Genomic DNA, 17,249 nt, shown 5'->3' with positions numbered 1-17,249 from the left:
GGGTTTTATCTTGTTCCTTCATCTGGTACATAGCCCTCTGCCTTTTCATCTTGTCTATCTTTCTGTGAATGTGGTTTTTGTTCCACAGGCTGCCGGATTGTACTTCTTGCTTCTGCTGTCTGCCCTCTGGTGGATGAGGCTATCTAAGAGGCTTGTGCAAGTTTCCTGATGGGAGGGACTGGTGGTGGGTAGAGCTGGCTGTTGCTTTGGTGGGCAGAGCTCAGTAAATCTTTAATCCACTTGTCTGCTGATGGGTGGGGCTGGGTTCCCTCCCTGTTGATTGTTTGGCCTGAGGCGACTCAACACTGGAGCCTGCCTACCCAGGCTCTTTGGTGGGGCTAATGGCGGACTCTGGGAGGGCTCACGCCAAGGAGTACTTCCCAGAACTTCTGCTGCCAGTGTCCTTGTCCTCATGGTGAGACATAGCCACCCCCTGCCTCTGCAGGAGACCTTCTAACACTAGCAGGTAGGTCTGGTTCAGTCTCCTATGGGGTCACTGCTCTTTCCCACTGGTTCCTGATGTGCACACTACTTTGTGTGTGCCCTCCAAGAGTGGAGTCTCTGTTTCCTCCAGTCCTGTCAAAGTGCTGCAATCAAATCCCGCTAACCTTCAAAGTCTGATTCTCTAGGAATTCCTCCTCCCCTTGCCGGACCCTCAGGTTGGGAAGCCTGACGTTGGGCTCAGAACCTTTACTCCAGTGGGTGGACTTCTGTGGTATAATTGTTCTCCAGTTTGTGAGTCACCCACCCAGCGGTTATGGGATTTGATTTTACTGTGATTGCGCCCCTCCTACCGTCTCATTGTGGCTTCTCCTTTGTCTTTGGATGTGGGGTATCTTTTTTGGTGAGTTCCAGTGTCTTCCTGTCGATGATTGTTCAGCAGTTAGTTGTGATTCTGTTGTTCTTGCAAGAGGGAGTGAGAGCACATCCTTCTACTCCACCATCTTGAACCAATCTCCATATTACCAATATTGCTTTAATATTTTAAATATTATTTTTCTGATAGTCACTGATTGCATTTTCATGTAATTTAAAAGTAGGATTCTGTTTCTTGCATTTGTATCTGATTGACAAACTCTCTCAGTTTACTATAATCCCTGAACACATAGCACATTATCATCTAGATAGTAGGTTGCTTCAGGGATTGTGTCTGTGGTTATTTTAGATTTGTCTTTATTGGTTTTCTCAGTCAGGCTGCCTTTACTTCTGAGATAAGGAAACCCAGTGCTTGTTTTTGAGTTTGTCATTCAGTAGGTTGAAAACTGAGGAACTCAGGCATCAAGTATTCATGTAGGCATTGATGCCTTGGGATTCTGGAGAAATTATTTAACTTCTTCTTGTACCTTTGACCTAAGCTGCGTTTGTAGCCTTATCAGTAAGAATCTTCTGCACTAGAGAATTTGTCTCCATTCTTGAATTTTACTCAGTGAAGACTGTGACATTGTCTTTTTATCTATAATTATACTTAGTTGGAAAAAGTCTCCTCTTGATCTATGTACAATGATATTTCTGAACTTAATGTGATATGTCACTGAAATACTACCAGAATGTCACCACCCTCTGTTCTCTCCTCCTATCCTCCTTTAAAAAAATTGGCTGTTGAGGTTAGGAATCAGAGAAGGAAATCTGGAAAAAATTTCCTTTCATTTTAAATGTTGGCCAGAAGCCATTGGAAAATGCGCAGTGCACTTCTACCATATATTGTCAGCTTTTAAGAGTGTTCTTGAAGACTCTTTTCTGTTGGCTGCTGCTATGAGTCTATTATGATAAATGCTTGTAAGTGCTTTGCTGGTCTTATTTTCAAAATCAGGTCAAGGTCTGATTTTGTGGACATTCAAAATGTTTAATAAGCACTATAGAGAGGATCATTTTTTGGCAAAGTACAGGAATAGCTATGTGTGCAGTGAAAATAATGTTTATTGAGAGTATGTGACATTGTGGTGGGCATTTTATGTAAATAATCTTTTTCAATCTTCAGAAAAACCTAAATGGTCTCTCTTACCCCTAGTTTTCAGAAGAGAAAAACTCAAGCATAAAAAAGTTAATTTGCATAACTTATAATTAAATCAATATTAATTAAATTACAGCTTAATTATAATTATATATAACTAAATATTAATTTGAAGAGAAGAGTTACATTTTTATTACTTAGTATAGGATGTAAGTTTTTTGAGTTTCATAGCTGTGGTTTTAACTTTTTAAAAAATTGGTATATGGTAGAAAGGATAAAATTTCCTGAATTAGAAGTGAATAAAAATAAATAAGTGCAAGATTGTATTTTCCTGTGTCTTTGGTTAAATCAGTTCATTTCTGCCTCAAGTTCCTTTGTATACAAACTGAATGTTGCTTTCTTATTTCATTGAATAAATTGTTTATTGCTGGACTTTGGAGATTGAAAGCTTAAGGAAATACAGTATTATAGAATTACAAAATATGTCTCAAAGTTGCTGATCATTCCTTAGTAAGCATATTTGATGCCAAATTATTGTTCTGAAAACATCAAGGAGTCAGACAAAATCTTTTTCTTTCCAGTATTTGGGTTCGTTTTGTTGAATTGCGACTCTTTCTTGAAAAGACATTTGGATTTAGCAGATGAGGTAACGCTTTGCTTGTTTTATAATAGTGTAATGGAGAACGGGCTAAAGAAGAAGCAATTACACATTTTGAAAAGCTCTTTGAAATCCTAGGAGAGAGGAAATCGTCTGTTTTGAAGGCAATTGATGCTTCTAAGAAACTAAGATTAGACAAATTTCAGACTCAAATGGAAGAGTATCAGGGGCTGCTAGAGAACAACGGACTCGTGGGATACGCTCAAGAAGTGCTGAAGGAGACAGATCAGTCTTGCTTTGTTCAGACCGCAAAACAGCTCCACCTCAGGTATTTAACTTTGAACTGACATTCTCTCTCTAGCGGTGTCATTAAATGCTGCTTTATGTTTCAGCTGTAGCTCTGAGTGGTTCAGAATGCTGTGTTATGTGCAGTATCTCTTGCTTCACTCTTAACGTGAAGTTTTCTTTTGTTAATCTCATTGAAAATATTTAGTCTGATTTGCCTTTTTAAAGAATCATTTTGTATAAAATATTTTATATCTGTCTGTAGAATACAGAAAGCTACAGAATCTTTGAAGAGCTTTAGACCTGCGGCTCAGACTTCTTTTGAAGACTATGTTGTTAATACATCTAAACAAACAGAACTTCTTGGAGAATTGTCCTTTTTCTCTAGTGGTGAGTTTTAGTAACAGCATACCTTCACGTTTTTAGTTTGAATTCACATTGTGTGGAAGAAACACAAATTCTCTTCAGTTTGACATTATAATGCAGCATCTCAGTTGCCCAGAGCATCGTATGCTAAAATCATATGCCATTTATGTTTTTATAACCATGTTTTTATGCACAGAAGCTAGATTCTTTTGGTTTGTATGTTTTTAAACATTGTGTGAATGGCACCACATTGTATGTATCTTTTTTTTGTAAATTGTTTTTTTGAGAAATTAAGTTTAAGATAAATATTTGTTAATACATGAAGTTCTGGTTTACAGCTATATGTTAACTTTACAGTATTCCATTATGTAAGTAAGTTTCCCACTGAGAGACAGTCTGTTCCTGTTTTTTTATCTGTTGTAAGCAATGCTCTATTGAACATCTTTGTCAGTGTTTCTTTGTGCGTGTGTATGAGTTTCTCTAGGGCAGAAACCTAGAAATGATATCTCCAGGCTGAAAATGACTCTAAGATGTTTAAGTGTTTACATTGCTGTATGAGTTTGCTAGGGCTGCCAAAACTAAATACCACAGACTGGGTGACATAACAACAGAAATTTAATTTCATAGGATTCTGGCAGTAAAAGGTTTTATTTATTTATTTATCTATCTGTCTATCTATCTATCAATCACGCCTTGGGGCTTGCAGGATCTTAGTTCCCCGATCTATCTATCTATCTATCAATCACACCTTGGGGCTTGCGGGATACTAGTTCCCCGACCAGGGATCAAACCCAGATCCTTGGCAGTAAAAGCCCACATCTTAACCACTGGACCGCCAGGGAATTCCCTTAGGATGCTGGAGGCTAGAAGTCTGAGATGAAGCTGTCGTCAGGGTTGGTTTCTTCTGAGGTCTCTCTCCTAGGTGTGCACATGGCCGTCTTCTTGTGTCTTCACGTGGTCTTCCCTCTATACATATCTGAGTCCAAATTTCCTCTTACAAGGACTCCAGTCCTATTAGTCATAGTGGACTAGGCTCCACCTTAACGACCTGTTTTTAACTGTGTTACTTCTTTAAAGACCCTCTCTCCAAATAAAGGCCCATTCTGAGGTACTAGGGCCTAGAACTTCAACATATGAGTTTTAGGGCGGGCAGCTCGGCCCCTAACATTTGGCTGTGTTTGTGTTCTGCTGCTCCGCAGCAGGGAGGTCTTCCTTGCCTTTTTTCTTCTCACCTTGTTCGTCTCCCTCAGATTTCTCTTCTAATAATGGTGAACAATTACAGTCCTTGGAAAAGTACACTTACAGTTTAATTACTGTACAGGTATAGATGCATAGATTTGTATTCAGTCAAAGGAAATTTGTCTTGTTTAAAAGTGAAACACACTGAAGGATTATTACTATGACCACCTTTCTCTTCCAATCAATACCTGAATCTCTGTCAGGTATATACTTTCCTTGTCTATTATGATGATCTTGTTTTTCCAAATATGTGGTGATATTTGAAATGCTGATTCTATTTCATGTACTGTACTTTCCTCTTTTTCCAAAATGTATACTTGAATTGTTTCTTATATACATGCTAGTTTACTTAGGAGTACAAGGTCCTCCCTTCCCTGGGGGTCCCAAAACAGTCTTTGGAAAAAGGAAGTTGAGAGTGGCTAATCTCGGGTTATACCAGTGCGTAACGAAGGACCAGTAAAATGGGTGGGTCAGAATGGAAAGCTGCTGGTCACCCAGCTTCCTGCTGGTGGATGCTCTCCTCATTTTTTCCTGCACGCATGTAGAGCATTCCAGTCATGTTATTCTTTAACTAGCTTTTTTTTTTTTAACTTTAAAATGTAGTTTGGATGGCTTTTCAGATCCCATGGCTGCATAGCATTCAGTTGCACAAATGCACACATAGACATACTTATGCTGTACATTGCTTGTACATAGCTGGAGGATAAGGAGAAGAGGGAGACTTCTGCTTTTCATTTCATGTATTTCTCTGTGATTTGATATAAATATGTGTTTATTTATGTGTGCATGTGCATGTGTAACTCCTATAGCTTATTTTTACCATATGACCAAAGCAGTTAAGCTGTTTGGAATTTATTCTAAGGAAAAGATTATGAATATGCACAAAGATTTAGCTGTGATATTTTAATCATTGTATTTTTAGTGAAAAATTAGAAACATGTTTCTGAAAATAGTTAAATGTTGCTACAGTGGAATGCCACTGGGAGAAAAATACTGGCAGGAGCTACACAAAATTATTGTAGTGATAATCTTTGAGTTACTTAATTTGTGTGTGTTTTATGTAGTTTCTGATTTTCTTAAAAAATACGTATCTTGTTTATACCGAGAAAAAGTCATTTAAACTGCTTTGCCAGACTTCCCTGGTGGTCCAGTGGTTAAGACTCCATGCTCCCAATGCAGGGGGCCTGGGTTCGATCCCTGGTCAGGGAACTGAATCCCACATGACGCAACTAAGAGTCCGCATGCTGCAACTAAAGATCCTGCACGCTGCAACGAAGATCCCGCATGCCCAACTAAGACCTGGTGCAGCCAAATAAATAAATAAATAAATAAATTTAAAATAAATAAATAAATTGCTTTGCAACTCTGTGGAAGATAATATGAAAGAAAACTATATAATGTTTTATTGAAGTTTGTTTATTATTATACTGACCAAACTTAGAGTTAAAAGTATTTATTAAAATAATTTATAGGAGGACACATACTATAAATATCAAGTCTAGGGTTGTTATTCAGCAGATGGAAACTGAAGAGTATGTGGTTAAAAATTTTAATTTATGGTGTTTCAGAATTAATATGTAAAGCTAAAATTGAGTTTTATTTATTTTGTCTGTCTTATTTTTCATTCTTCTTTCCCCTTTCAGTTATAAACATAAATATACCTTTTAAAATCTCAATTTACTTTCCTTTTTAAATTTTATTATGATAAAACTTACCCTGAGATCTAACCTCTTAAATTTCTGGTATACAATACAGTATTGTTGTCTGTAGACACAAGTTGTACAGCACATCTCTAGAGCTTATTCATCTTGCTAAACTGAAACTTTATGCCTGTTGATTAATAAGCGCCCATTTCTCCCTGCTCCTCAGCCCCTGGTAACCACCATTCCAGTCTTTGATTTTATGAATTTGGCTACTTTAGATACCTCACGAAAGTGGAATCATGCAGTCAGCATTTGTCGTTCTATGTCTCACTTATTTCACTTAGCATGTCCTCAAAGTCCAACATCCTGTTGTATTTGTAGGATTTATTCTTTTTCTTATACACAGCATTATAAATGTAGAAAGTTCTTGAACAGCAGAGAAATCCTTTAAGTATTTTCAATAAATCATTTTTACTGAGGAAAAATAAAGGTTCTGAAATAATATTTTAACGTTGTTTTCTATTTCATAATTCTTTCAGGCTTAGATGTGCCAGAGATCAATGAGGAACAGAGCAAAATTTATAACAATGCTTTGATAAATTGGCACCATCCAGAAAAGGATAAAGCTGATAGCTATGTCCTCGAATATCGGAAGATTAATAGAGATGAAGAAATGTTGTCTTGGAATGAGATAGAAGTGTGTGGCACAAGTAAAGTCATTTCTGATCTTGAAAGTAATTGTAACTATGCTTTCAGAGTAAGAGCCTACAAGGGTTCAATCTGCAGTCCTTGCAGCAGGGAATTGATTCTTCATACTCCTCCAGCTCCAGGTATTGTGAATAGTGGGAATAAGAAAAGCATAGAGTTGGAAGAGACCGTGATAAAAAATAAACCAGTTAATGTGTCCATGCAGACCTACATTAAAACCACCTCTCATCTGTAAAATACTCTAGAAAAGTAGATTCCATACCCAGCTAGGATTTAGAAATAGACTGAATACTTGAATTTCACCATCTAGGCTGAGAACAGGATTAGATTTCTGACTGACATCAGATACAGAAAAAACATGACATTTGAGTGAGCAGGGCTATTAATTTGGGATTAAAATAGCATAAATGCTACCTTACAAGTATTAAATAGTATAATTCTGTATTTTTGATCAGTTTATAGAAATCTCTATTAACATAGGATCTAGGCAGATATTTTAAAAATGTATTGGTACAATAACGTGAAGAATAATTTTAATTTACCTAATTCTGACTTGTCTGGCTTTTCTAACTCAGTAATTACGGGCACACGGGGATGGAAGGCAGGTATTAGAACCACGTGGATAGCTTTTTCCTCCACTAAAAGCTCCTCCTGCCCAGCAATCCTCCCTCCCCCTTCCAAGTTAATAACCACTGATACTACTTAAACAGCACCTGTAAATTTTTATAGAATGAGAATGACTTACAGGTTAGTTGATGTTCACTACAGTGTCTCCATGGATAAGGGACATTTAGAACCAAAGTTGTGCTCATCCTGGTGAGCAGGAAATCATTCTGCCCAGTTGGTCACGGCCTCAGAGGTTCCTTCATTTGGCTTTTAGACCTCATTGTTCCTGCCCATTTTTAGTGGCTTATGTACCTATATTTTGTGCACTCTGCCCATCCTTCCCTTTTTGTCCAGAGTGTACTATTCACTCTGTTTTTCATGTACATTGTGGCTAATTAAAAAGAAATACAAATAAATAGGGTTGGCTCAAATTATTTTTCTTGAATTTTAATAAAATCCTAAAGAGAGTTTTAGGATCCATTTGCAAGTATTAAGTAAATGTTTTACTGTTTATGCAGTTTCCGCTTTCTTTTCTAGTCTCTGACTGAAATTGGAAGAAAAAGGAAACCTGAAAGTAGCTACTGTTTTCAGTGACAAAGTGAAGGGGGATGGAGGAAAGGAAACATTAAAAGCTGTCTTTCTTTTCTCCAAGAGAAACCACATGAATAGGGTGACCATTTAAATTTATTTTGCAAACTGGGAGACTTTTGAGATTGAGAGAAAGTGTGAATTGCCATGCCAGGGCAATAGGCATTGCCAGGAAGACTGGTCAAATCACATATGGAGAATAGTTTTAGCTTGTTAGCAGACAGTTTTTTACAATTGTGGTATTATATAGTTAAAATTTGCCATTTTAACCATTTTTACAGATCAGTGGCATTAAGTACATTCAACAGTGTTGTGCAACCATCACCACTCACAATCTCTGGAACTTTTTCATTTTTCCAAACTGACACTCTGTGCCCATTAAACAGTAACTCCCCATCCACCCTTCCCCCAGAGCTTGGTAACCTTTATTCTACCTCTGCCTCTATGAATTTGCCTATTCTAAGTACCTCATGTGAATGGATTCACATAATCCTTTTGTGACTGGCTTATTTCAAGGTTCATGCATGTTGTAGCATGTATCAGAATTTCCTTACTTTTTTAGGCTGAGTAGTATTCCATTGTATGTATATACCACATTTTCTTTATCTATTCATCTATTGATGGGCGTTTGGAATGTTTCCACTTTTTGGGCTAGCAGCCACTAAATGTTAGGCTGAATGGGTTTAAGTTGATAGAAGAGTAGTGTTACTGAAACAGGAGGGAAGGGGCAGGGCACAACCTTTAAAAGAAAGACATAGCCATAGTACATGATGAAAACTAGTGAGAACCAACTAGGTCCAGGATGGCAGAAGATTCGACTTCCAGTAGACCTTGAGCCTCATACGCTCATTGTAATACATTAGCATGTTAATGACACATCTGCCAGCACCATGACAGTTTTGAGGCCAACCATAAAAGGTCAAAAAGTGGGTGGTAACACACCACTGTAAAGCAATTATACTCCAATAAAGATGTTAAAAAAAAAAAAAAGTGGGTGGTAGCCCAATTCCTGGCTATCCCCGCCCCTTCCCCAAAATAATTGGAATAATCCTACTCATTAGCCTATGAAATTATCCAGCCCATAAAAACTAACCACGCCCTATTTCGAGGCCTCTTGCTTCTTGTCTTCCAAGATGGCCCGCACTCTGTCTGTGGAGTGTGTTTCTCTCTAAATAAATCCACTTCTTGAATTTGGAATTCTCCAAATTCTTTCGCGATGAAGAAAGAACGTTAAATTCACCAGCAACATTCTCTCCATTCTGTAGTTGAGGAAATCAAAGTTTAGGTTAAACTCTAGTTAAATGCTTGAGCCAGGCATCAAACCCAGGTCTCTCTGAACCCAAAGCCTGTGTTTTTTCTTTTTTTTTTACACTGTACACTGTTTCTCATGTCTGCCATCTTGATTGATAAGGAAAAGACCTTATTAAAATTGCTAATAGTTTCCATATTTATAAAATTTGGAATAAAGTTTTAATAAAATACATAGATATTTTTGAAAATGTACAGCCCCTTATTTTAGGGATAAAAGGACAGATTCAAGACTGTAAAATACTTAGGATAGATTTGCTAAGTCTATTCCAAGGAACTACATTCATAAATTTCTCATGCATTTAAAATGTTTCTTCTGCTTTGAAATTTCTGAAGATTTTCAGGTACAGAGAATTTACTGGAAATTATTTCTAAGTTGGGGTTTTGTTTTGTCATAGTTTGTGTAGGGTAGAATGATATATTCCTCTTCCTATATCTTTTTAGTAATTTCTGTTTGAAAAACCTGTTAAATTTAACCATAGATTGTAGAAATGCTAATAATTTGCAGACTAATTTTCTGCTCTATTTACAGTTTTCAGTTTCCTTTTTGATGAAAAATGCGGCTATAATAATGAACACCTCTTGCTGAACTTGAAGAGAGACCGTGTAGAGAGCAGAGCTGGATTTAATCTTCTCCTTGCTGCGGAGCGGATCCAAGTGGGTTACTTCACAAGCTTAGACTACATCATTGGAGATGTTGGAATTACAAAAGGGAAACACTTTTGGGCCTTCCGTGTAGAACCATATTCATACCTGGTAAAAGTGGGAGTTGCTTCCAGTGATAAACTACAAGAATGGCTCCGGTCTCCCCGGGATGCAGTTAGTCCAAGGTAGATTCTCCTACTGATAATTCTTTAGTTCTTTAGGAAGTAAACATCCTGGTTTAGCAAGGTGAGACTGAAAATAGACTTGGATTTACTTGTTGCATTTAGAGTATTTAGTATTTAGAGTATACATTTCTTAGACTCAGGTGTTTTGGCTATGCTTATGTGGCTGGCTAAGAAAAGGAGTCAGGTTGTCTTGTATTCACACAGTGAATAATGAGATTCAGCAGTTAATTTCTGATGCTGTAAGGAAATAAGTCTGTTTTGGGTACACCTCTTGATTATGGTATCGCTTCGCAATTTAGAATTTTCAAAGTCTTTCATATCAGTTACCTTAATGATGTGATAAAATTGCATAAATAGTGAAATGCCTCTAAATGCCATATTTCACAATTGATATAAGTTGTTCTTTTGTTAAGGGATACAATTCTTTAAACTGTCCCGTAAGTACTTACAAAATTGGGTCATGGTAGACGTGTTTCCATGGCAGAGAATTCCAGTTTCTTGAGTTTGACTATTTAATGGAGACTGTACAGTTTATTTTTGTTAGATGGTATAGTGTGCACTAGTCCAGGCAAGTAATTTTTGACCATTTATGTCTACAGAAATCCCAGATTAACAATCTGAGTGATAGGAAAAACTTTTTGCACTAAGATGAGAAATTGAAATAAGAGCGAAAATTGAAATAGGGAAATAGTCACTTAAACATAGTGGCATGTCTACTTGGTAGATTATTATTAATAATGCTAAAAAAGTTTACAACATGAGAAATATTAGAAGTGAAAAGACCTGATTAAAGTTGTTGATGTAGTATTATCACAAATATATAAGAAGCAATCTATGCATAGGGAAAAAATGGAAGGAACTTTGTATCAGAATTTTCTTCAAGGTGTTACTGTTTTATAATCAAGGGGGGGAAAAAAAAAACCTTCATAATACTTGCTTGCATCATAGATCCATGTAGAACTCCCAACCAGGAAATATAGTTCTTAGCAGGAGAATGAAACATGGTTTTTTCTCCTGCATTATTTTGCAGTGCCCATTTATTTTACTTAGTCTGATAATTCCTTGGATTAGGGGGCCTGTCTTGGTTTTTAATTTTTTTATACATGATTTTTGTGCTAGAAATATTTAATCTTTGTCAAGTCCCTTCAGTTTCCTTCCCCCTGCTTTATTTTTGATAGGCCAAAATTATTATTTTTAGGTTCTCAGGTATATAGGTAAAAATGGATGCTACTTAATGACAGAATTTGGGGCTGAGTTTGTGGTGTAATTCTAAGTGGCAATGTGTAGTTCTTATGTTTTCAATTGATTATGGTTTACCAGAAAGGTTTTGATGTACAATTGATTTTAATTTTAACTCAGTGTATATTATCTTGTGAAAATGTCTCAAAGCTACTTGAAAGCCTATGCTGATACAGATAAGATTCTGCTTTGTCTGTTTGTGTTGTATTTTAGATACGAGCAAGACAGTGGGCATGACAGCGGAAGTGAGGATACCTGTTTTGATTCTTCACAACCCTTTACGTTAGTTACTATAGGCATGAAGAAATTTTTTATTCCCAAGTCACCTACTTCTTCTAATGAACCTGAAAATCGAGTTCTCCCCATGCCAACAAGTATAGGGGTTTTCCTCGACTACGATAAAGGCAAAGTGGGTTTCTATGATATGGATCACATGAAATGCCTTTATGAGCGCCAAGTGGACTGTTCGCATACTATGTATCCAGCATTTGCATTAATGGGCAGTGGAGGAATTCAGCTTGAAGAACCCATCACAGCAAAATATCTAGAATACCAAGAGACCATGTAGTTTAAGCATCTGATGTGACTTAGGATAAAAAATGTGAGCAAAATAATGCCTTGGTGTTAACCTTTGTAACTAATTACATATCATCTAAGTATCTGGTCGCTACACTTGTTTTTTGTGTATGTTTCTTCTTAAAACGGAAAACCTAAACAGCCTTCCTGCCTTTCACAAACACTGGGAAAAAGATACTTTTTCATAGTTAACAATGAAATGGTTAACTGGATTATCTTCTTAGGCACGGGAAATCTAATTTATTTATGTCAGCTTGTGTTGCTGATACTTACATTCCTTGTTTGGGGGGTTGGGGGAAGGGATACAAAAGTATTTATTATGCTTCTTTTGTGTTTGGTTTTTCATTTTATCATGTTTATGTCCTAAGAGAAGATATTTTTTAAATGCCTTCTGGATAGAAATTAGTACTAAGCATTGTGTTGTGCATTCGTTTTTAATCGGAAAACAAAGGTATAGATAGGTAAAAAAAGGCCATAGAAACGGTAGTATATTTAAATGGAAAATTATGTATTTAATATTCAGAATATATTGCCTGGAAAATGAATACTGCTGGTTTTTTTTTAAGACCACAAACTGTATTCTTAAGGACATTTTTAAGAGTTCTCTTAGCTGTAATGCCCATACTTGCATGTGTAGGAAACATGGTTTCTTGCAGGAAACACAAAATTCTTGGCTAACACATGAAGCTTTTCACTTCATATGATTTTTGGGGAAATTTTTTTTCTTCAATTTTTTTTTTAGTTCCTCTATGAAAATATTTGCGCTTATATCAAATAATTATTTTTCATAAAAATTAGTGAAGATACACTGATAATTGTCATATTCTTTTGCTTTCTTTTTGTGTCTTATAATTTTCATTCTTTGGCACAAATATTATATATCAGATTGTCCTGGTTTATGTTTACATGTTTGAAAAGTTCTTGATACATTTTTAGTGTCATTAAACATATTATAAAATGTGAAGTAACTATCCGGTCAGTTGTATGGCATTTTTTATGGCTCATTGGTAATAAGCATTTGTCATATAAGCAAGTAAAAATACAAATTTAATTGTTTAGGAATAATAATTAAAATCATAATGACTGTGTGTACCCTTTTTTAAAGTTAAAAGTTCTTTGAATTTGAAGAATCTCATTATATCTAAATTTTATCTTCATTTTTAAAAGATTCTTTCTTGGGTGGTTTTATTTAAACTGGTTAGTTTTTTTAAAGTTAGAGTATTCAAAAACTAGACTGTTAGGCATTTAGCATTAATCATCTTGGAATTCTTTTGACATATTTTAATTGACTAAACAAAACTCTTAGATCTGTTTTTTTTTCTTTCTTTCTGGTTATATATATATATAAATGGAAATCTGCTATTCAGGTTGGTAGCACTAAATTAGCTTTCTTTTCCCTGACTGAGGTAGGAAATATCATGGAGAATTTCAGTGTTTAGTAAGCTTTGTTCCTTTCCCACCTATGAATAGCACTTTATGACATTGGGTGAACTAAACAAATATGCAGTGTTAACATGGATCATTGTGCAATAAAGCTGCTAAAGTCACATGTGTGGTAAAGTTTGATAGTGTCAAGCCTGTGAAGCACATATTATGTAGACATTTTAAATATAAAGCTTTAGTAGGAATAGGAAAGCCACTTAAAACATTGTATAGTTGCATATAAATTGTTCTCTTGGACTTCTTTCATTTTTAATAAAAACTTAAAGTAAGTTAAGTATAATTATTGAAATCTGCATTCCAGGAATTCTCTGTGTTTATATGGAAAATAGGAACAGTTTATGAAAAGATGTTTGACTGAATATATTAACTTAGAGCTAAAGTTCTATATAAAATTATTTTGGGCATTTACTAGCTTTAATTCTTGTGGAGATGATCATTAGAAAAGCGTAACATGAAACTAATTTACAGTTGACCCTTGCATAATGCAGGGGTTAGGGGTGTCCACCCTGCATGCGGTTGAAAGTCCGAGTATAACTTTATGGTTGGCCCTCTGCATCCTCGGTTCTACATCTGAGGATCCAACCAACCGGGGGTTGTGTAGTACTGTAGAACATGTTTACTGAAAATAAATCCACGTATAAGTGGACCTATGCAGTTTAAACCTGTGTTGTAGAAGGATCAACTGTCTAAACTGATCTGTTTGTCTAATATTTCTTTTCTGATCCATAATAGGTCAGATTTTGGTTTAGATGAGTGGCCCTTTAGTTCACATTCATACTCTTGGGTTATGGGGCTCTGGTAGTTAAGTTTGAATTGCAGTGAATTGTTACAAATGCTTGATGGGTCTTAATTTTAAATAAGAGTTGACTCATGCATATCCCTATGATACTGTATAATAACTTAATTCTCATATTCACAATTGCTTTCTTGAAAGTAGTAGGAATTAGAGCTACCTTTGGGGGATTGAACACCATCTGAGCCTGTTAAATCTTTGGACTAGCCCCCATTATCTGATAGGCCCTGACAGTGTATCCCATGTGGGAATATAATCAATCATTGGATTGCTACAGAAAACAATTGAGAACTAGTGTTATAGGTGGGAATAGTCTTAAGAAATGATGTTCTACCAAACATTTGCATTCATTTTAAATGAGTTTTACCTGCTTATGGGAATAACATCCCTTAAGAGTTGGAGATTGTCTTGGGACTCTTTTGCTTTAAAAATTAAACTTGAAGGAATTTTTTTTTTAAGTTTGATTTGCAACCACGTCATTTCACAAGAAGTCTTTAACTCCTGCTGTTATTAGACTCCATGCTGTGCACTGGGTAAAAGGTGAACAAGACAGCCTAGTTAGGTTCCTACTTTTAGGAGCTTTATTTCTAGGAAAGAGAGATGATAAAAATGGAAGGGACTAAGAGAGTGCTTGAGGTGGGAGCTAATACTAGATTTGGTGGTCAGGGAAGCCCCTCTGAGGAGGGTGATAGGAGTTTGACATCTGATCTCTAAGGAGCCAGTATACAAAAGGGCTAAGTGAAGAACATGTTAGGTATAGTGAACATGAAGTGCAAAAAGGCTTTGAGATAATGAATTGGTCGGAGTCCTGGCTGGTAATAGAATTACCCTAGCTGGTTCAATTGAAAAGAAGTTAATGGAAGAGTTGCTTAGAGATATGGGCAGCCTGAAAGGAAGAAACGAGCAGTGGTGAGAGGCTGGGATAGACTAGCCACAGCCTGAAGCCATTACTGCCTCTAGAGGAAGGGGGACAAGGGGAAATAGTGTTACTAGATCTCAGGGAGAGTGAGAACAGGAAGGAAGGGTTGCCGTGGGATGCAGCGGTTGCCAAAGATGTGGTGCCCAAGACAGGGAGGGAGTCAGAAAGAAAGATCCTCCACCTGATCTGCTGGGGCTGCCTGTTGACCAAACCCAACTGGCAGCCAGCCAGCAAGCGCTCTCTAGAGATGCACACAGCAGGGATCATCTTCCTGGGGGCAGAGATGGGAAGGCAGGGATCTGGTGGTGGTTGTGCGGGTGGCGTAAAGGGAGAATAACTGGCACAATTGGGGAGGAGTTTGGTGTATTTGAGGGAAAAGAAGGGAGGCTATGGGCCATTGTGCTGGCTGGCTGCTTAAATGAGGGTATTTATAATGTTCTGAAATGCTAAAACACATAAAAATGAAAGGAATGATTTTGATTCCTAAAGACTTAGAAAGCTAATGCACTTTTTCCTTTTAGCTTTTTTTTTTTTTTTTTCAGTATTTCTCTTCCCCGTTGGCCATTCTATGCTGAGATCATTCATCTTTGAGACTAGTGGAGTTGCTTCTTTTCTGAGTTTGCCATCCCTTGTCTGAAATATCTTTGGATAGAGAAGAATAAGTGTTATGGTTAAGAAAAAAGTGCCCTTAAAGTTCTGGCTAGACTGATGCCTGCACGTAGAAGTAAGTTTGTAACATACTGTCAAAATAAAATTGAAACGTGCCATAAGTGAATTATAGACTATAGTCTGACTGCCTGTGGATAATAAAAAATACTTCTTTTCCCTAGATTCCTTTGTTTACCTTATCTGAACGCAGTGGTTTGTTAGTTTTTCAAATGCCATACTGCATGCTTTTAGAAGACCTAAAAAAGTTCCTTGGTTTTGTTTATGTTGGAATGTGGTTCAGATGAGTTTGAATCTATGCTCACTGGCCAGATTATATGACTGCTTCTGAAGATCTGGTTTCTTTTTTTCTAAGTCTTGGTCTCCTTAAAAGACCTTAAGTCTTTTAAGCGCAGAGCTAACGTCCTTTGGAATAGTACACCTGTCATGTGTTATTAAGACTATTGGAGCAACATTGATTTTCTAACTTTCTTTCCTTAGTAGAGTGGTGAGTACTGTTAGCTGCTGTAGAAGTATTTTATCTCTTCTAAGTAATACCTATATAGTATATCTATATATCTCCAAAATAAAAATGCAGGGTTTATAAAGTCCAATAACGGTAAAAGATGCATACCAAAAAACAGAGGGCTCCCAATCCCCCACCTCTACCCCTTCCAGGTCCCTAGAGTCCGTGACATTAACTCTTACTTGTTTTTTCTGCATTTATAGTAATGTTCATTTTCTCCTAATAATTTTAGACATTACTTACCAACATCCTATAATATTAAATGAGGATTTTAACTCTCTAAGTAAATATTGTTCAGTATTCAGCTAAGTAGGTCTGTTATGTCTACCTTTCTTGTACAACTTTTTTTTTCCCTTGGAGTTAATAAGTGCCTATTTTGTTTACGTAATTTTCCTTGGCTCTCTAGCTAAGTTGTCCTACATCTTCCAAAAGCTCTATAAAATGCCTCTAGTATGGCATTTTCACAGATCAAACATATTTCTATGTTTTTATTTTTCCTGGGGAATATCTCGTAGAGCTCTTTGTCATCCTGTTCCAATATGGGCTAGTTGGTTCCTCAGCTTGTTACATAGCTCTCTTGGGGCTTCCCTTTGCCCTTAGGCCAGGAATAACCCATCCTTCTCTTCTAAGTTGAACCCCATTTCCTGGATCCTATGTTTTTCTTTGACTTGGTTTATGCCCTAGTTTTAGTGAGCATATTCTCCAGTAAGTATCTTGAGAAAAGTTTTGGAGAAGGTAGAATTTTTGGAAATCTTGCATTCTAAAATTTCTTTATTCTAACCTCCCACTTAACCATTTGAAATCATTTTCCTATTTTTCAAGGCATTGTTCTGTTGTGTCCTAGCACCCAGTCTTGCTATTAAAGTCTGATGCCATTTTGATTATTGATTTTTTTGTTTGTGACCTGTTTTTCCTCTTTGGAAGCTTTTAGCTTCTGTTTTTCTCTCTGTTGTTTTGAAAATTTATAGTGTTTCTTAGTGTGTGTT

General features: G+C 36.5%; 1 protein-coding gene across 2 annotated transcripts in view; it reads left to right on the top strand.

Annotated features, from left to right (window-relative positions):
• The window catches only part of TRIM36 (tripartite motif containing 36), a 47,119-nt gene extending 35,190 nt beyond the window's left edge, over window positions 1-11,929 (top strand). For both annotated transcript variants that reach the window (XM_061188056.1, XM_061188057.1), the window contains exons 6-10: window positions 2,624-2,877; window positions 3,100-3,224; window positions 6,622-6,912; window positions 9,825-10,122; window positions 11,575-11,929. In XM_061188056.1, coding sequence (XP_061044039.1) covers window positions 2,624-2,877; window positions 3,100-3,224; window positions 6,622-6,912; window positions 9,825-10,122; window positions 11,575-11,929 — 1,323 coding nt within the window. The remainder of the gene's footprint in view (window positions 1-2,623; window positions 2,878-3,099; window positions 3,225-6,621; window positions 6,913-9,824; window positions 10,123-11,574) is intronic.
• The last annotated feature ends 5,320 nt before the right edge of the window (window positions 11,930-17,249 follow it).

The sequence above is a fragment of the Eubalaena glacialis genome, chromosome 4 (genome assembly GCF_028564815.1).
Source record: "Eubalaena glacialis isolate mEubGla1 chromosome 4, mEubGla1.1.hap2.+ XY, whole genome shotgun sequence".
Taxonomy (NCBI): domain Eukaryota; kingdom Metazoa; phylum Chordata; class Mammalia; order Artiodactyla; family Balaenidae; genus Eubalaena; species Eubalaena glacialis.
Note: the sequence above shows the minus strand (reverse complement) of the source record. Positions and strands in the feature narration are given on the sequence as shown.